This window comes from Lactuca serriola, chromosome 8, assembly GCF_051521515.1.
Source record: "Lactuca serriola cultivar US96UC23 chromosome 8, Lser_US96UC23_V15, whole genome shotgun sequence".
NCBI lineage: Eukaryota > Viridiplantae > Streptophyta > Magnoliopsida > Asterales > Asteraceae > Lactuca > Lactuca serriola.
The window spans coordinates 38344346-38366802 of NC_136415.1; the positions used below are offsets into that span (position 1 = coordinate 38344346).

Sequence of the window (22457 nt, forward strand, 5' to 3'; positions counted from 1 at the left end):
GCCAGTGAGCTTTTCCTGTTGGAGAACAGAGAGTAGGGAAAAGTTTGATTTTGTAGGTGCGGGAGGATGTAACACCTGGAATCTAGAAGATTAAATGTAGAATAAATCCCCTTTTCTAAGGACCAACTCGTCGAGTTGATGGAGGGCAACTCGACGTGTTGAAGGCTTTTGGGTCACACGTTTTCATGGACCAACTCGGCGAGTTGGTGAAGAAAACTCGACAAGTTGGACGCTGATTGAGAAACCCTGATTTTAGGGTTTTGCACCCTATTTAAACACCTTAAGTCACAAGTGTTGGTCTCATTTCCAGCCTCCATAGCCCCTAACCCTAATCTTGGAACCCTAGATCCTCCTTGAGGGTTGTGAGCTTATTGTGAGTGTGTTTTAGTGTGTTTGAAGCTCATTGAAGGAAGAGAAGCTTGGTGCAAGGTGGTGGTTCAAGTAGAAGCCTTCAGTTGATTCTTTGTACCATTTCCAACATATTTCGGGTATAAAGTTCTAACCTTGCTTAATATTGGCTTAGATCTCTTTTTGGGTTAATTTATGTGCTTTTCACCATGTTTGGGTGGTTGGTGGGGTTGTAGGATGTCCCAAGTGTTACTCTTTTATATATATGATCCTCATGATCTCTTTTGGCATAAAGGTGCCAACTTTATGGTCTTAAGGGATCCATGCATCCATTAAGTCCATCTTATGGCTTCTTTTGAGATTTTGAGCTTCTTCTAAGCATACTTGAGGGTAAAGTTGGAAACTTTACGTGGTCTTTTAGCCTTATGGGGTCAAATCTGCATTTTGAAGTATTAGCTTTGATGATTAAGTGCTTAATGGTTGATCCCTCACTCTTTCAAGTCTAGGGTTTGGGTTTGGAACCATTTAGGTGGTTCCTAGGGGTAAAGTTGGAAACTTTACCCTTCTAGATCTCATTTTTGTTGAGATCTGAGCTTTGGAGCTCTTGGATTCGATGAAGGCAACTTAATGCATTAAGTTGTTGAGTCACGGGTGAACTCAGCGAGTTGGTTGGCAACTTGACGAGTTGTTTTGGTTTTCCCCGTTTCTGAGTTGGTGTAGAAATCAACGAGTTGACTAGACAACTCGGTGAGTGGGGTCAGTATGGATTATGGATCTTGTCCTTTCCATTTATATCTTTGATCAAGTTTGTCCCGAGGGGGATATTTGAGGTAATCTGAATTGTAATTAAGGAAAATATATGGGCTTAGGATAAGGCCCATATAGGATTGGGTCATTGGTGGGCCTTTGTGGATCTTTTGATTTTGGGCCTTCATGGTTGTTGGAATTGGGCCTCAGTTTTGGTTCATGTTGGGGCCAGGGGTAAAATGGTTATTTTACCCCAAGTACGGTTGGTGGGCCTTGGGATGGATTCCAATTGCTAATAGGGTGTTATTTTGATCTGTTAGTTCGGAGGTCTCGCTAGGGCAGTGGCTAAGGAATCCTTTCAGTGAGCTTCTGCATTCGAGGTGAGTCTCCTCACCATATCAATGGGTCGAAGGCACCAAGGCCAACCCACGTTACTTAGTTGTAATGGTTATTTGCGAATGTGCTATCAATGTGTTAAGTACTCACATGAAGACCTTGTGGGGGTTCTCATGGCAGTTAGATAAGACAATGTGGGGGTTCCTATGGCAGATAGTCAAGACCATGTGGCGGTTCCCATGGTTGTTAGATAAGACCATGCGGGGTTTCCCATGACACCCAGAGTAAGACCACGGAGGGTTTCGATGGCATCCGTATATGTTTGTATGCATGAATTATGTGGACTCTTGTGGTTTTATGTGGGTATGTTTTGGGGAACTCACTAAGCTTTATGCTTACAATTTGTGGTTTATGGTTTCTAGTACTTTCGTTTCGAAGGGAAAGGGCCCGACTTGATCGCATTGCATACCCCTGTGTTTTCCGCGATGTGTGATCTCTGGGAATGAACTCTGATAATTGTCTTATTTGAAATACTTTTAAATGCTTGGATAAAGTTACCATGGTGTTTTGATTGTAATAGAAATGAATTTTTTACCCTTGATTTTCGGGATGTTACAAGTAAGGCGGGTTGCACCTGATCCCACATTGGATTGGAAAGAGAACGAAACATTTCCTTATAAGGGGTGTGGATACCTTCCCTATCACAACGCGTTTTAAAGTCGTGAGGAAAGCATATCCCATAAGAACTCTACAGTTAAGCGTGCCTGGGCGAGAGCAATCCAGGGATGGGTGGCCCCATGGGAAGTTTTCGTGATGGGAGCCTAAAGCGGACAATATTGTGATACGTTCCAGATGGGGGATGTTATAAGTGGTATCAGAGCTGGGGCACAGGTCGATGTGTTCAACAGGGACGTCGAACCCTATATGGGGGGGTGAAGGTGGGTTGCACGTGATCCCACATTAGCTTGGAAGGAGAACAAAACATTTCCTTATAAGGGGTGTGGATACCTTTCCTATCACAACATGTTTTAAAGCCGTGAGGGCAACAGATCCCATAAGAACTCTACAGTTAAGTGTGCCTGGGCGAGAGCAATCCAGGGATGGGTAACCCCCTGGAAAGTTTTCGTGCTGGGAGCCCAAAGCGGACAATATTTTGATACATGCCAGATGGGGGATGTTAGTGTTGGGTTTTGAGCAATCTAACACTTCCTAAGTGTGCATGAAACCCTAATAAACCTTGGATCTATGTTTGTCTAAATACATGCAAAATAATAATTTTCCAAGGTTCATAACCTATCTAACATGGCATGGGGTACTTTTAAACATAAAAGAATTAGATGAGATTACATACCTTTTGATGATGAGTTCAATTCCTAAGGAGTTTGAGGGCCAAGCACCAATAGTGTGAATGCCTCAAATGGAATCAAAAATCACCACAAACTCTTGGAAAACTTTGAGAGAGTGTATACACACATAGAAAATCGGCCACACACTAAGTCTCACACAACTAGTGCCACTAATGGCTATTTCATGCAACATAAGCATGCTTATATAGTGTACATGATTAGGGTGAAACCCTAATAACCCATGACCTTTCCTTTTCCAAGGATCCATGGGTTAAAAGCTCCATGGATCATCCATGGACTTCCATACAAGCCTAGCCCATTAACAAATGAGTGTTAGCCCACACTATATAAAACCAATAGCCCACAATCTAATTAGTCTTCCTTTTAATCTCTAAATTAATTCATAATTAACTTAAGACTAAGACTAATTAAATAACATGACTTCATATTAATATATTATAACTTATAATATATTAATAATCATATGTGTATAACTCTCATAAAATTATCCATAAATAGTTTGGATAAAATGCAACCCAAATGGACCATGCCGGGTCGGGTCAAGTATATACCAAATAAGTTATGGACTTAGACACCTTATCCAACAGACTCCCACTTGGATAAGTCTAATAACTATATTTGCGTATGTTACTTCAGGAACCAACCAGCAATCGTAGCTCTCGAAAACTCTGTTGAACTATGAAGCGCCATTTTAGATAAGTGATCGTATAATCCTCTGTTCTCATGATATCAGCCGGACAAATACATGGAACAACGTCGTACTTATTGTCTAGCAGTTTTTTTTCCCGATTTCCGATTTGTTTGACAAAGAACTTAATCGAACACATCAATTTAGTTCTGACCGGCCGGTACATAGGTCACAACAAAATCATCGAGGGGCCCAGATATCGCTTCTATCTCTAGAAGGAACAGATAAATTTCGACTCATATGCTTATTCTACTACTTGTTGAATTGTACACAAAGGCACGTTTTATAACATCAAGTTACTGATGCGTTTACGTGCAATCAATGCACAACCAACTCATAGGTAACAACTCATATCTCTAGGTTTGAAGATTTATATGATATTACCGTCTCACGATCACTCGAGATAAATTCCATGAAGTGATACAAGTGAGCGTGGGTTTAATCCAATACTTCATAACTTATGAGCACTCATGAATGTTGTAGCAACCATTGCTATGACTAAACCCATTTAGCCATCTACAAACTCGATTCATGACAGTCTTGATTCATACCTACTTCCAACATATGAACGACTGTGGAGTGTTTAAATAACTTAGTCATTCGGAAAGAATAACCTAGCTATTTTGGAAGTCAAAACATGCAAAGTGAAACACAATAATAATCGAATCTAATATGGTCTCAGAACCCTTTTGAATATAAATAGAACCACCTTTTATTCATCACCATATTGATTACACATTATCCATTGTATAATGTTTCAAACAATCAACTTAAGACTTGAATAAAAAAACAGTCGTCCCATGCTCCTAGCATGTACACTTTGTTTTTCTAAACAATAGTTATGCCATACTCCAAGTATGCACACTATGTTTGTCTATGATCCTTACATTGTGATGTAGATCAATTGAACATGATTCCATTGATACTCATTTCACAATCCCAAATCCTTATTGTAAATGTGAGAATCCCCGATTCCTATCATTTACCAAAAAATATGTTAGATTTTAAACTTTTATGCAATGTTCCTCTTGTAATGATTATGCACAAAGTCACCAAAACCTTGTCACCAGTCATTACAGAGTATTCCAAAGAAGGTCAACTTCTATGGAACGGAAGTCTCATATTCAAAGTACATTGCTTTGAACATCCTTCTTGCATTAAGGTTTTCTAATCTTACATAGATTGAATAACTTCCACCTATGGAGACATTTCCATAGTCCCATTTTGACTATCACTTCCGAACAAGAGTTACTTCTTTTCAGAATATGTCAATATGGTCCTTTCCGACAACTTACATCATACTTCCAACTTTCCCTGAGCAACCAATCTTTGGCGAACCTCAGATTGTCCTCGACAATTGCTTAATCACTTTAGTCATATCCAGTTCTAGACTTTTCCCTTCTCAATGCCTTAAGCATTTGGAAATTTAGAAAAGATGAATATTATAGCACATGCAATCGATCCTATATCTGAAGCATATGGGACACGATTCATGATGTTTGACATAAAGACATGATACTAGACAAGTCTTTTGCTACAATATTTTTTATTTGCCATGTTTTTAAAATTTAACTATGAAGAGGGATGCCGTAATCATAATCAAATTTTGAAAACGCAATATATATAGAATTTCTTCAAGTTGAACCATTCCAACATAAAATTCATATATATTCTTGACTAAAGATGATTAAAATCTCAATCTAAGCTTTAGAATTGAAATGAAGTATAATTCCCTCTCCCTTAATTATAGCAAAACAACTTTTCAACCCCTGCAACTTCACGAATTAAAACTTTGTTTTCTATAATTAACATTGCTAACTTGCAACACTAAATGTAATAATCATGCTCCCACTAACATGATGATTATCAGCATAACACTTATGCTCCCACTAGCTCTGACATATTTCTAGAAATTTGTTGGACTTCTAAAATTTAGATTCATACACCCTTTCTTAGATAGCTCACATGTGTGTCTAAACAATTTTCAGAACTATGAAAAGGGATGCCGTAATCATAGTCTCAATTGCTTAGGCATTTGCCATTTCTCACAAGTCCATGTTAGTGTGTCGGTTAACCACACACGCTCCACTAACGACTTTTGAAAATGCAAATAACACAATTGCTATCTACTTAAAATCTACTTAGTGAAAGCGTTTCCTCACCATCATTTTCATGAATCGGAGAGAAACCTTATGACACTTAGATTTTATAGTGTATGAGTTCCTATCCATGTGAATTTGTCAAAACCATAATCACAAGATAAGGTTAGTGACAAATTCAGCCTTACATGGATTAAACTTGTTCAATCTTAGTTTCTTGTCACCATGGTAGCACAAGGCCCACCAATGCTTCCAAGTTGAACTCTGATAACTCACATGCAAATTCAACTTATTTGAAGTAGGTACAGAATTAAGAATTATGTCAACACGATAGGTTGCAAACCTTAAGTCATGTGCTAGTGATAAATTACAGGTTTTACTCTTGATTAAATCTTGAAACTCTTTCAGGATCTTTAAGGCTCCCACTGTCCCCTTGACATATAAGTTTCCCCAGTCAAGAACCATTCCTTGACAAAACAAATATTCAAGGGACAATGCGGATTCTTATCAAGACTAACACTTCACACAATTGGTCTTAGTTGGTCTTTGTCTCATCCAAGACATCACAACTTACCAATCTCAAATGTACAAGAGTAGAAAACATTTTATTCTTACATTTGACTAGTGTTAATAAATCTTTCTTTATGTCACTCAAAGTTACAATCTTGGAGTATGACTCTAAGAATTGTTTTGGAACGAAGTATGACTCATCTTCTTGATTTTAACCAATCCAACAATTCATGACCTCTCTTCTTAGCCATAACAATGCACTAAGACGTCCTCAGAGTATGAATTTGTGATATGGTTTCATAATCATTAAGATGATCATGAAATACGATACTAAAGTACTCTCCCATCCTTTTAGATTTGAGAAACTTTTATCTTTCTGCCTAATTTGATTCTTCTCATTTGTTTTGTCATACATTGTAACCTTTCCAATGTTACAGAATTATACTTAACCTCATAAGTATAATCATATTTACTAATCTTTAGTAAATCATGACAAATCAATCTTTGTGGTGGACCTTGACCAGCGCACACCCAGTGTACCTAATTCCTTAGTCCTTCAATTGACTCACATATACATGTGATCAAAGAATTAGTCTTAATTTTCAAAGATGAAAATTCTCATTCATCATACAATACAACTTGTATGATTCCAAGTTTCTGTCCAATTGAAACTTGGGTGATGAAAAACTTTCTTCATTCGGTAAATTTAGACACTTCCACAAATGAAGGAATCAAATCCACTTTCCAATATTGCTATTACTGGAAACATATAAGCAACAATTTTCCACAGATGCCATTGTAAGGATATTTTTAAAATAAATAAAATTAAAACCCCTTTTTTTTCTTTTATTTAAAACTTTGCGGAAAAACTTATCCTTACAATCCACATGAAAACCTTGTTGTTATCTATTCATAAGCAATATATTATAACTCTTAAGTAACAGCTCAAAATTCTGATTACCGAACCATGCGATCGAAACCCACCTTCGCAATCAGAATCAACATATACTTACTTTAAGCTTCCTATCTTTTCTTTGATTCTTAAAAACATCAGCATGTGACCCATTCACATTATGTAATAAGAATCTCCAAATAGAAACTTAATAGAGTTAGTCAATGGACTTTAACTGAAGTAGAGTCAAACCTCTTGACTTGATCAACCTTATGACCTTTCAGGTGAATAGGGCAGCTTCGCAACCAATGCCCTTTCCTTTGGCAACAAAACACATGGACCCTTTGGTAATGGCACATGATACTATCTCAGACTTAGCCTTTCTCTTTACCATTTGGTCAACCGAGTTGACTATGGCCAATCCCTTTCCATTGGGAAGAGAAATCCTTTTTTCTAGATATCCAATGCTACCATTGTCAATGTCCATCTAAGACTTGGGAAGTCGTTCTTTTAATCAAATTTGCTTTACTGGTGTTCCAAATCATTGCTGATTCCACAACACCAAGCAAATAGATAACATCATTAAGGGTCATGTCATAGTCTGTCTCATAGTAGTCCCAAAGAGACTCACTATGTTACTAAGAAAGCGATTGAACATCCAACCTTCACGAGACTTTGACACCCAACTCTCTCGGCTTGTCAATATGTGACTTTATCTCCAAGATGTGAGCACACATAGACTATGCTTGCCAATAAGGATTGAGTGACTTTAAACTTTTCAAGAACTTGTGGGTGAGGGAGAATAATTGGAGGAGGTGGAGGAAGTGAAGCATGATGTTGAAGGACACCATCTTCAAGAGATTTGGGAAGATCATAGTTGTCTGAACCAGACATCTTTAATGGGAGAAAATCAAGTTAGTTGATTCAAAGTCCTTAATATAACACCCAATATGAAATATTAAGGCTAGGACCCAACACAATATTTTATAACTTGGAAGAGGGATGCCGTAATCCAAGCTATAAAATATTTGAAGGTAGGCGAATGACGATTCACCAATTTCCACCATGAAAAACGAAATGATTTTATTAGGTTTTAATTGGATTTGAAATTCCTAGATCTTTTGAGATTCATTGAACTTTTCAATGGCATGTTTCAATCTCGAGTGTGCCCTCTCAAATTTTGTGACTGGGATGCCGAGGATCACAAAACAAGGTGTGAATAACCATACCAATTCACTTGGTACCCTTAATATTATCACCCAATCAATGTGCCGGTTAACCACACACGCTCCATTGATCTATGACAAACATTAAGTCACCCTTCGTGATCCTTACTAGTCCAAGTTAGTGTGTCGGTTAACCACACACGCTCCACCAACGACTTGGTAAGGTACAAAGTGTGAATTCCATGGGCTAGCACCAAATTCACATTTTTCCTAAAGTAACTAAGATTGGGAATTAAATAAAAAATATTTAGTTACTTTATAATAATCATTATACTTTTAATGAGAATTTAAAGTCATTGTCCTACCCGTTCGGCTAACGACCCTCCACCAGTCAAGCAAGCGGTGGGTGAGAGTGGACACCCATTAAGTCGCCATTTTATAGGCAACAACCTTATACCCACCTTATAGACCGGCTTCGTGAATGAGGCCTACTAACGGTAAAACGACTTGTTCTTATACATATATATAATAATTAACCATTAATCTTATAAATAGTATAAGGGTAGAATTTTAACTTTTAAAACTTCTAGGGTATGGAATTAAAGTTTGTGTGAGACTTTGCAAATTCCAAAACTTGAGGGCAAATTTTGAACAATTCATAAACTTTTGGATATTCATAACTTATGAGTTTTAATTAAGTGTTTTAAAGCTTTTAATGAAGAGTCTCTTGGAAATCCATAACTTGAGGACAAGTTATGAAGTCCATAAAAACATTTATGGGAAAAACTCTTCAATAAAATGTAACCTACAACTTCTTAAAACCATTTAAAAGAAAAACTCTTGGAATTCCATAACTTGAGGAAAAATTAAGAATTCCATTAAAACACATTAAGATCAAGAATTAACTAACAAACAATTTGCAAATAATTCCTATGATCTAACAAAACTCATATGAACATGAACATCCACTATCCAAAACTTTTCATTTCATAACTTATGAATTAAAGGTTCATAAAAATGAAGACTCTTCATTTTATGTAACTTATGTGTTTAAATGTGTGTTAAAGAAAAGTGACCTTTGGATATCCATAACTTGAGGACAAATTATGGACTCCATTAAAACACATAAATGATCAAGAATTAATTCCAAACAATTCAGCAAATAATTCCTATCATCTTCTAAATTCATAAGAACATGAACATGATCATCAAAATTTCAAGAATTATATGAACACATAAAAATCATGGAATTTTGATATATGCTATTGTAAATGGATTAGAACAACCATTACACCAACTAAAACAAGTTTTAAAACACCAAAACAGTTTAGGGTAATATTTCTAGTCCATTTCCAGCAGCAAAAGTCGAAATTTTGTTTTTTTTTTATTATTTTGCATCAAGTATCAAACAAGCAAGCCTAGGCTCTGATACCACTGTTAGGTTTTGAGCAATCTAACACTTCCTAAGTGTGCATGAAACCCTAATAAACCTTGGATCTATGTTTGTCTAAATACATGCAAAATAATAATTTTCCAAGGTTCATAACCTATCTAACATGGCATGGGGTACTTTTAAACATAAAAGAATTAGATGAGATTACATACCTTTTGATGATGAGTTCAATTCCTAAGGAGTTTGAGGGCCAAGCACCAATAGTGTGAATGCCTCAAATGGAATCACAAATCACCACAAACTCTTGGAAAACTTTGAGAGAGTGTATACACACATAGAAAATCGGCCACACACTAAGTCTCACACAACTAGTGCCACTAGTGGCTATTTCATGCAACATAAGCATGCTTATATAGTGTACATGATTAGGGTGAAACCCTAATAACCCATGACCTTTCCTTTTCCAAGGATCCATGGGTTAAAAGCTCCATGGATCATCCATGGACTTCCATACAAGCCTAGCCCATTAACAAATGAGTGTTAGCCCACACTATATAAAACCAATAGCCCACAATCTAATTAGTCTTCCTTTTAATCTCTAAATTAATTCATAATTAATTTAAGACTAAGACTAATTAAATAACATGACTTCATATTAATATATTATAACTTATAATATATTAATAATCATATGTGTATAACTCTCATAAAATTATCCATAAATAGTTTGGATGAAATGCAACCCAAATGGACCATGCCGGGTCGGGTCAAGTATATACCAAATAAGTTATGGACTTAGACACCTTATCCAACAGTTAGAGAGGAGGTGTGAGAGAATTTCCATCAAGACCATACATCTAAATTTAGAAAGGTATTTTAGTTAGTTGATTCAGTCCTTGTCTAATCACCCAATTTATTTTTAGTCTAGGATCTATATTTTAGATTCGTTTTATGAAGATGAGTATCGTAATCATATCACAAATTTATTTTAGGTAGATAAAATTATTTATCAATTTCAATTTCTATGAAATTCCAAGATCTTTTGAGATTCATTAAAACTATTTAATGACATGTTAATCTCAAAGTTGCACATCTTATATTTGTGCATGGGATATCAAGGTCTCACAAATAAGATGGTAAACCAACCATGAAAAACCTGTATGACCCTTGATTATGTTATGGTCTCAAGTTGACGTGTTGATTAACCACACGTTCTGCTAACAAACCACAACCATAAAATTATTTATCAATTTCAATTTCTAAGAAATTCCTAGATCTTTTGAGATTCATTAAAAATATTTAATGGCATGTTAATCTCGAAGTTGCACATCTTCTATTTGTGCATTGGATATCAAGGTCTCAAAAATAAGATGGTAAACCAACCATGAAAAACATGTATGACCCCTTGATTATGTTATGGTCTTAAGTTGACGTGTTGGTTAACCACACACGTTCTGCTAACAAACCACAACCATAAATGCCACATCATCTTCTTCTTACGTCTCAAATTTATTTTCGGTTACCCACACACGCTCCACAAATACACAATAAGGAATAATGTGCAGTTTACATGGACTACCAACTGTTCACACTTCCTAATGTAACTAAGACAAGAATTTTGTTTTAGTGTTTTATATTTTATACTTTTAATGATACATCTCCCTATCAAACCCTTTCGGCTAACGACAAACAACCACACAAAGAAGCAGCGAGTGAAAAGGATGTTGGGGATTTATAGCATCAAGTACACAACTCATACGTAGCAGAAAAATAAAAATTTATATACCTAAGTGCACATGCGACCAAGAATATATTTTTACTATTATAGCAACGTACTTTGGAAAACGATAAAAGAAAGGTTGTAGAAAACGCTATGCGTTAGCTAGTCAGTGGACTGGGGATTAAAGATTAATCGGCTAGACGGGGATTAATTGGGGACCATAAATTATTAAGAAAAATATTCAAAATTTTATAAATCTAACTTAATCCTAAGAATATAGGTAAATAGGCATAAAAGTTTAATAATAACTAAATAAGTTTAACAAACACAATAAATCATCCTCCAAAATAAGCATAAAAGTTTAATAATAAGTTTTAACAAACACACACAATCATCATCCAACAAATCCACCATAAGTTTAAATAGCTCAAAACTAAATGCACATTTTCTTCTAATCTTCTCCACATACTTCCATTATCTGAACACCATCCGACTCGTATTCTTCTTCTTCCAACACTTGCTCCTCACTCTCACTCTCGAACTCGAAATCTTCATCTAATAGTTCCCTCGTTCTTGGACTTTCTCGGGGTGCTTGACTAACATTTGTTGCTAGAGCTTCATCAACCGTTTTAGGATCTACTTCATCTACATCACACTCATCACAATCAACAATCCATTCTTGAGCCGAGAGAGAATTATTTGCTAATAGCACTTCCATGTTTCTATCTTTTCTCTTTTTGTTTTTTTCCATTAAATTTGCATTGAATTGAACATAAATAAGATTGTTCAATTTACTTGTCTCCAATCTATTTCGTTTCTTTGTATGTACCTATAAATTTAAACACAACAAAGAGTTTAAACGTGCTTGATATTATAATTTTATAAAATTTAAATTTAATGCTTTATATTACTAACCCCTTCAAACGTGCTCTAATTCCTTTCACAACCCGATGAACTACTAGTTAAAGAAAGAATCCTTATTGCAACCTTTGTCAAATTTGGAGTTGCGCCACCAAATAGTCCCCACCAACTAGCTACGGTTTTGAAAAAAAAATCACATTATTAATCAATAAATATCAAAATTTTATAAAATAGATAAGTAGATAACTAAAAGGAAAACGAATTACCCGGATCAAATTCGACATCGTTCACCTTACAATGTTTAATCGCAAGATCACAACCAAATCTATCAACTTTTTTCTTGTACTTTGGCAAGTCAATAGTTACGACTTGCCTTTGCTTCTCTAAATCTCCACAAAATGATGTATCAAAAAACTCAAGAACCGCATCCATTACATCGGGGTCATATTGAAGTTGTGAATCATTATAATGATAATACGGATTCAAAAGATAAGATGTCAAATGTAAAGTTGAATCTAGCCGACCTTTCATCTTTGTGTTTATGATATCTATAATAGGCTTGTAATGTTTCTCGTTACCACCCAAAGATTTGATAATTTCTTCTTTTGCAATTTTAATCTCCCCCTAAACAAAACCCATTCAGGGCTTCCAATCCGCATCAACCATTCTAAGGAATTTCACCAAAGGGGAGAACACCTTTAAACATTGTGTCACACCGGACCAAAATTGGACACTTGTCACCGTTTTATATGAGGCAATCCCTTTAGGCTTACCGAAAATTTACATTCCTCCCATTCGTTGCTAGAGAACATATGTCTTAGTTGCTCCTTTTTTTCAGACAAACTTTGTAATGTGAGAAAGGCGGAAGCAAATCTCGTGACTCCCGGTCGGATAATTTCTCTTTTGTTGGTGTAACTTCTCATCATCGCCAAGGTTTTGTGGTGAGCGTAAATGAATATAGTTAGTTTCTTTGCTTGGTCTAGGATTTTCTTAAACCTTGGGAGTGCTCCGATACCTTGAAAAAATAAACACGATGAAATAACAACTTATAGTATACAATTAAACATTTTTAAACTAAATAAAGTAATAAAAATAAAATAATAAATACAATAAATAAACAAAATAATGTAAATACCTTCAAGCATAAAGTTAATGGTATGTGTCGCACATGATGTCCAAAAAATAGATGGTCTTTTCTCTTTTAGCAACTTCGCCGCCCCCATGTTATTCGTGGCATTATCTGTCACAACTTGAACAACATTCTCGGGACCAACTTGTTAAATACAAGATTCCACATACTCATATATGTGTTGGCTTGTATGTGCTTCACCGGAACATTCTTTTGAAGATAAAAAAACGGTAACCATATTTGAATTAACACATAAATTCATAATGCTTCTTCTCTTTCGATCGGACCAAGCATCGGTCATAATCGAGCATCCATCCTCTTTCCATTCCTTTTCGTTTTTTTTTCAACAAATTTTTTGTTCTTTCAACCTCATGCTTTAGAAGTGGGTCACTCAAAGCATATCTAGTAGGACATGGAAACCCGATTCCAAATTGGCCAATAACCTCCAACATCATTTTGAAGCTATCCCTTTCAAAGGCATGAAAAGGAATCACACTCTCATATGCCGACCTACTAATGAATTTATGGACCGTTAATATTCTTTCTTTTCAGACAATATTGTTAAGATCAAAAATTTTTCCCTTTCCCTCCTTCAAACCTTCTTCTGGGTTTATTATGTTTGCATAGTTATCCGTGGGGCCTATAACACTGGGTGCCTTTGACCCCCAAAGAATTTTCTGCTTCATGAAATTCTTGTCTCGCCTCCACCTTTAAGCCTTCATTATGCACTTGTTTAGATTTCTTTTTTTGGCTTCCCTTCATTAAGAGAACTTTTACATTTCAATTGATCATCTTTTGTAGACTTTGGACATGAGGATACATTACCCGTCACATGAGCAATATGTTGTTTCATTCTAGAAATCCTCCCGCTAAATGTTTTTCCACACAAGATACATTACAATCTCTCCATGTTGTTTTTATTCGAGATAAAACCCTATTCCCAACATCATTTGAATTATGTTTATGTGCACCTGTGGTAGTGGGGGTTGATCCAACAGATGGTGTAGTGGAAGCATTTGATGTCATTAATCGTCACCTTATATCAAAACTGTCACATTAACACAATAAAAAGTTAAAAACAAATTTACAACTTAACAGCTTAACAGAAAAAATCCAGCTTAACAGCTTAACAACAAAAGTTACAAAACAGTGAACAACTTTGTAAACAGCTTAATAGCTTAACAGCTTGACATGTTAATAGCTTAACAACTTAACAATTTCACAAAAAAAAATACAGCTTAATAGCTTAACAACTTGACAGATTAATAACTTAACAGCTTAACAATTTCACAACAAAAATACAACTTAATAGCTTCACATCTTGCAGGTAAACAACTTAATACTTTCATAGTAACAGATTAATTGGAAAAAACTTAGGCTTAACAGGTAAACAACGTAAGCTTAAGAGTTGAACCAAAAAACTTCTATTTTATGATTATTGTTATAAAGGTTAACATACTTATCAAGCAGATTTCTTACTAAATCTGATTAGAAGTTTATGAGATGGTCCAGCAAGCAATAATCGACACTAGAGAAAAATTGAAGAAGAGAAGAGCACATGCTTCGATCAAAAAATGTACAACTGTGACAAGAATCAAGCTTCAATTTGCTGAAAAATTAATAAGCACTTCCAACCCATGTTTATAGCTTAAGTGAAAAAGAAATCACTGAAATAAAGGAGGAAAATCCAAACGAGAATACAGGGAATCGATTGTACATACAAAACTTAAATGAATGTAGAGAATTCAGGGAATCGACTTTATCTAACAAATTAATAAGCAGTAACATTCTTTGGGTTCTTCACAAGTACAAAAAAAGTCAAAATAAACTTACCTGATTCGGATTTGGTAGTATGAGATGTTCGACACACTAACTCTGTGGCGAGATTGAAGTATGAGATGCTCGATAAAACAAGGCAGATGTTGGAAGTAGTGGCGGAGCCAGGGTCAACGTAAAGGGGTATCCCGAACCAATGGGTTCGGTTTCTCGGTTTTTCAGTTTTCCAAACTCAATTTCGGGTTTAAACCCAAACCCATTCAAAGGTTTACCTTGTTGAGAATTGAGAATCTTGTGTTGCTTATATAACAGATGTATAGGGGCTATGTTTCATTTTATGGCCGATGTGGGACAATTTTAGAATTATAAGAAATAAGAAAGAAGTTGAAGGGATATAGGATAGAAACTGATAAACAAAAAAAATTAACATATGTCAAGCCCAAGATTCGAACTTCGAACCTCCGGAAAAACACCATGTCATCATAACCAACTGAACCAACTAGAGCTTTTTTTATTTTTTCGCAAAACACATTTATATTAAGGAACGCAAAATAAACAAAATTTTTCGGAAAAGTTTATACTACTAAATTTTTTTTGAGGGGCATCTCGGGATACCCCAGGATCCAATGTAGATCCGCCAGTGGTTGGAAGGATTCTGTAGAAGCGTATGGCGTCGGAGGTGAGCTTGGAAGCCGACAATGTCGATAATGTAGTGAACGAGCTTAGGAGGCGTCGAGGTGAGTACGAAGTCGGTGTTTCAAAATATCCAAAGAGAGAAAACATTGTGAATTGAATACGATGGAATGTGGGAGTGGGAACGAACCCTAGAAAAATAATTTCATATTTGCCATTTTTGCCCCTAAATTTTTTGAATTGTCTTTGACCGGTTTTGACCGATTAACTCCGACTAGCGCCGATTAGCTCCTATTAGGACCGCATTTGACCGAATTTGACCAAGCCCAATTTAAGTAACCGATTAGCAATAAACCTCATCGCTCGAGGTCCGATTAGCGAATAGGCGCCGATTAATCGGCCGATTTAACCGATTTCTGCAACACTAGATAAAAGTAAAGATTACCAACCACATATTCACTTCCTTGTGATCTCATACGTACCGTCCTGTTGCAAAGATGAAGGATCCAAAAGAACACCCTTCTAATGGAATTAGACCTACAAAACCGAAGGCAATAAGGAACTAAACCAAATCGAGGGTTTATTCAAAAATCACAAACCCTATGAGAGAGGATGTATTTTTCGTACAAGGAGATGGAGAGATAGAGTGTGGACGAATAAATTAACATATTATCAAACTCCTTTTCCTTATGTTATTTGAGGCCAACCCAAAAAGACCTTACTATTATTAAAAATATTACCAAAATAGTTAATGACCTTGAACATCATTTCCAACAATCTCCTACTTGTACAGGTCGTTAACTCTTTGTGTCAAAATATTTCGTTGATAATTAACAGAGAGTAGTCATCTATGCAAATTCCCAAGTCTGATTAGAATCAAAATTCAGTCCTTATATAAGTGAGCAATTTATTCATTTGTTTTAGATATCTCTATGAACATGAGTCATGGATGTGAGGCAATCTTATTATTCAACATTTTGTTTCCCAATTAACAATATTTGACATTACATATGAATAAGAAATTGAAAAAATCAGTTCAGTCAGGGCTCAGCCAAGCACTTTAGATGTCAACACAAAATCATCGAGGGTCCCATTATATATATTGCTTCCTAGTTACGAGAATGAACAAATAAACTTTGACTGCATAGTTTTTGCCTACTCGTCTAATCATACATGGAAATACCCTTTATGACTACCAGTTACAGATAGCGTTGCAACACACCAATGAACAACATAATTTTGTAAACAAGACCATATATATATATATATATATATATATATATATATATATATATATATATATATATATATATATATGTTAGAAAAATAAAAGATATTATCATCTTAAAATTACTCGTGACTTGATCTATAAAGTAATCTCTAAGTGCGGTTGCTCCAATACTTAAAATCTATATTTTCAAGTACGCATGTAATATTAGCACAATATTTATTGCAATGCCCAAAACAATTTGGTCAATCAACCAATACTCATGATATTCTATAATACCAACATCTATTCTTGAGAATGCGACCGACTGTGGAGTTTTGAATATTATTAAATATTCTCAAAGTTGGTTCAAAACAAGCAAAAGTGAAACACAATATTTGAATTAACAAGACTTTGAGAGTAAACAAAAACTCTTTCTTAAGACTCTTCGAAATTAACATCAAAATTGGTACAATTCATACTATAATATGTTTTATAATAATACAAACTAACAACTAAACTACTACATCAGATCACTATCTAGTCTCATGCCAATGGTCCTTGTATAACCATCATGTTTTTCCCTTGATAGTGGCTTTGTGAATGGATCAGAAAGATTCTCCTCAGATGATACCCGACTCATAATGATGTCATCATCTTCTACATGATGTCGAACATAATGATACTTCCTCTGAATGTTCCTCAAATTGCCATGGTCCTTGGGCTCTTTAGTCAAGGCGAATGCACCCTCGTTATCACAAAAGATCTCTAGTGGCTGTTTGATGATTGGTACTACTCCATGATCACTGGTGAATTTCTTTAACCATGTAACTTCCTATGCATCTTCATGATATTGCTATATTTATGCATTATTTTAATACATTTTACCTATAATTTTGTTTTATAGAAAGATATTTGGTACATATAAAGTATACCTCCTATTTTTGTAGCCAAAGAAGGACATTCTCATGAAAAGGGACTAAAACGAAGCACAATTGAAAACTTGGAGGATGGAGCTTGCATCGAAGAGAAGATGAGAAGAGTTATACATAAAAGAGGAATTCCACAATGTGGCATCTCCAGATCCACGGTGTGAAAACAAGAACCTTCTCGATTGACTAATGATGAAGCTTGCAGAATACGCCGATGATATGATTCCCTCGACATTTTGAACATAAGGCCATGATGTGGAAGTTGAATTTTGGCACGTATAAATATTGATTTTTAGGTTAAAATTCAGGATGCATGAAGAGAGAGTTGTTGTTTTTATTCGACTAATAGCAACCAAGAACCCTTGGAGACTTGATTTCGTTCGGAGAATAAGAATTAGGGAGATTGAAAGAAAGATTCATCATTAATCATTCAGTTATCCTAGATTCTACCATGTGTTAATTTCTACTTTTATGGATTATTGAAGTTGGTTTTATCTTGTGTTTGGAAAATCAATATCGTAGCATGTTAAAGTTTCAATCTTTATTGTCTTGCCCTCATGTTTGGTGTAGTTGCATGGCCATTTATTGCATGAACTTGTTTACCTAGTTGTTTATGATCATTAAATTACTTGAGCTAGAGATTGACCATAGCCTAGTATAGGTAGTAAAGTTAGTTTCTTAAGTGTGTTAGAGAGCATTATTACATCATAATATATGTGTAACACTCATAAATACGGTCCAAAATTTTTATTTTTAATTATTAAATAAAACCATAGTTATCAAACCATTCCATCAAAACATGAGTCAAAGTATTTCAAAACATTATTATTAGAGTTTCCAAATCAAAACATAAGAGTAAACATCCCAGGCTAAACATCATGGTGTGTGCAATGTAGTCATCCCGAGCTTTTCTTGTTGCAGCTGAAAGTACTTGAAACCAAAACTGTAACCGTAAGCATGAAGCTTAGTGAGTTCCCATTACTACCACATACCATACACATAATCACATATACGGGCCCCCGCCCGATCTTCCTTGGGCCCCGCCTGTCCTCGGGCCCCGCCTGACATCAAGCCCTACTCGGTATACAAATTTGTTTCTTCCAGGCCCCGCCTGTCACTGGGCCTCGCCCACTATACACATACAAACAATATCATATAATCATTCTAGCACATAAAGAATCATACACAGTACTAATTCCTCTAGTCCTAAGGCCTCACCTATCATGGGCCCCACCCTTGCTCTGCTAATGATGAGATATGGAACCCCGTCCACACTCAGCTAGTGATGAGATATGGGACCCCGCCCACACTCACCTTCCTACCAGGCACATACAAGTATCATGTAGACAACAAGTATAATCTAACATGCACATTGTCATTGGTTACCACCCAACATTGAACCGTAGTCTGGAAACACACATATAAACATTCCTTGGGCACCGACCGACATCAGACCTTAGTCTGGAAAAACATACATATAAACATTCCTCGGGCACCGCCCGACATCAGATCGTAATCCGGAAACATAAAAATACCTACACATACAAGAATCACAAAGATCTCAAGCATAACAAACATTCCTCGGGCATCGCCCGACATCGGATCGTATTCCGAAAGACATATAAACATATATATACACACACACACACACACACACACACATATATATATATATATATATATATATATATATATATATATATATATATATATATATATATATATAAAGGTTGCAAAAAACGCTCGACGTTAGCTAGTCGGTAGACTGGGGTCAAGGGATTAATCGGCTAGGCGGAGATTAATCGGGTACCATTAATTGCTAATTTGTTGAATTTTAAAAAATTAAATATGACTAATATCATATCAAAGTTCGTAAATACCACTAATATGATAACAAAGTAGGTTAATATGATTAATACAACACTAATCATGCCTCAAATAGTTTGCATTGAGATAAAAATTCTTCAAAACGTTTAAATTTCATCATTTTGTAATGTTTCACTCATTATGTATGCACTGATTAATCGCTAGGCGCCGTCTGTAACAACCCGAAATTTTCATTCGGTCAAACCTTAAAAGTCAACCACTTCTTATTATAAGTTAATGTAATTATTTCTTATTTTTAACAAATTTGAAGTTCGTTTGAATATTTTAATATTATTTTTAAACGAACGGGTGAAAGAAAGTGCTGTCTCGGGTTTTGAATTTTAAAAACCGCAAACACCTCGCGTCTAATAAATTTCCGACCAAACTTTTATGTTTGGGTTGAAAAATCACCCAAAAATCCGTGAACTCATGCATATGCATGAGTTTACTCCCCAAGTTTAGCCATTTGTTTTTACTCCCCAAATATCAAAAGAGTAAACTCCAAAATATCCTTTCAAGTATCATCCTAAAACTTATTCAAGATCTTCAAACTTGTAAGTGTTCTAACCATTTCAAGTTGGTATAACACTTAATTTAGTGTTTGTGCATCTATTCATCCATTCATTTATGTATTTTGTCTAGATTTCCAAAAACACCAAGAACACACACTAAGTGTTCTTGGACTTTTAGCTCAAATCAAGCTTCAATATAGAAAGTACTGTTGGGTTTTTAGCATTCTAACACACCTAAGTGTACATGCAACCCTAAATACCTTGGATCTATGTTTTCTCTATTATACATGCAAATATGAACTTCCAAGGTATTATCCTAATCTAGCATACACAACAATGAATATAACAAGATAGAATACATACCTCTTTGATGTAGAAAGTCTTCATGAAGCTTGAGTGCCTAGTGCCTCAAGTGTGACACCTCAAACGGTTCACACAACACCAAATACACTTGGAATAACTTGAGAGAAACTTGAACACTCCTTGAAATCGTCTAGCCCTCACACACACACATAGTGCCGATTTCTTGAGCCATGGGATTTTTTATATGGTGGCTATTAGGGTTACACCATGTAACTCATGACTTTACCCATTCCTTATGCTCCATGGATTTTAACCTCCATGGAGTATCCATGGGTCACCCCATAGACTTAGTCCAACATAAGGAATCTTGGATCACAAGCCCACATATATAAGAATGAATGATTTAAACAATCAACCCATATATTTAATTAGTCTCCTTTTGATCACTTAATTAATTCCAAATTAATTCTTGATCAATACTAATTAAATAACCTTATTAATATATTAGAACTTATAATATAATAACAAACCTTAAGTGTTATTTCTCTCATTTTAGTCTATCCAAATGAATGATGCCATGCAACCCAAATGGACCATGCCGGGTCGGGTCAAGTCTTACCAATTATAGTTATGGACTTAGACATTAATCCAACAGTCTCCCACTTGGATAAGTCTAAAACTATTATTGTGTATGAGTTCAAGAACCGACTGGCAATCGTAGCTCTCAAAAGCTTCTGTCGAACTTTGACCTTGCCGATGATCTCTGACCTTTGTCAATGACTTTTCTGTTAGATAAGGGATCATATATTCCTCCATTCTAGATATCATATGGACTGAGACATGGATTATAATCATTCTCTCTGTCCATTTGTTGTTTCCCGATTTCCGATTTATGACGACTGGCTAATTGAACAAATCAAATCAGTCCTGGCTCGGCCGAGCACTTCCATTTGTCATCATCAAATCATCGAGGGGCCCACAGATATCGCTTTTATCCCGAAGGTAAAAGGAATGGATAAACTTCGACTCATATGGCTTGTTCTACTACTTGTTGAATCATACACAAAGGCACGTTTTATAACACCGAGTTACCGTGTGCGTTTTCGTGCAATCAATGTACAACCAACTCATAGTAACAACTCATATCTCTAGGTTTGAAGAATATAAGATATTATCGTCTCATGATCACTTGTGATAAAATCCATGAAGTGATTCCAATGAGCGCGGGTTGAATCCAATACTCAGAACTTATGAGCACTCATGAGTGTTGTAGCCCTTTGTCCAACATCTTAGACCTCTACAAGCCAACCCATGACAGTCTTAATTCATATATACTTCCAACATATGACTAACTGTGGATGGTTTGAATAACTTAGTCATCCAGAACAATGACCTAGTTATTCTGGAAGTTAAAACATGCAAAATGAAACACAATAATAATTGAATCCAATATGGTATCAAAACCTATGAACATAAATAAAACACCTTTTATTTATCACCATATGATTACACATTATTCATTGTATACTGTTTCAGCTATCAACTTTATTCTTGAATTTAAAACAATAGTTGTCCCATACTCCAAGCATGTACACTATGTTTTCTAAACACTAGTCATGCCATACACCAAGTATGCATATTATGTTTGTCTATGATCTTTACTTTGTGAAATAGATCAACTGAACATAACTCCAATGATCCTCTTTTCACAGTCCCAAATCCTTACTGCAAATGCAAGAATTCCAAATTCATTCCATTTACTGAAATCTATTAGATTCTAAACTTATATGCATTGATCTTCTTGTAATGATTATGCACAAAGTTGGAAAGACTTGACAACAATCATTACAGAGCATTCCAAAGGAGATCAGCTCCTTGGGAACATCCTTCTTGCATTAAGTTTCCTAATCTTACACAGATTAAATATTTCTAACTTTGAAACATTTCCAGATTCCATTTTGACTATCACTTC

The 22457-nt window shown here is 35.5% G+C and overlaps 1 protein-coding gene across 1 annotated transcript; it reads right to left on the minus strand.

Annotated features, from left to right (window-relative positions):
- Positions 1-11717: 11717 nt before the first annotated feature.
- On the minus strand, positions 11718-13350 carry LOC145066819 (uncharacterized). Its single transcript, XM_079014083.1, has 5 exons — positions 13263-13350; positions 12901-13142; positions 12394-12751; positions 12254-12300; positions 11718-12095 (listed from the first exon to the last, which is right to left on the minus strand). Exons 1-5 carry the CDS (start codon positions 13348-13350, stop codon positions 11718-11720), a joined length of 1113 nt encoding a protein of 370 aa, XP_078870209.1.
- Positions 13351-22457: the final 9107 nt, after the last annotated feature.

Coding starts and splice junctions, on each gene's coding strand:
- LOC145066819 (XM_079014083.1), bottom strand. CDS start 13,350: ATGGGGGCGGCGAAGTTGCTAAAAGAGAAAAGACCATCTATTTTTTGG. Junction 12,301..12,393: donor CGATGTCGAATTTGATCCGG/GTAATTCGTTTT, acceptor TCAAAACCGTAG/CTAGTTGGTGGGGACTATTT. Junction 12,096..12,253: donor CAACTCCAAATTTGACAAAG/GTTGCAATAAGG, acceptor TTAAATTTATAG/GTACATACAAAGAAACGAAA.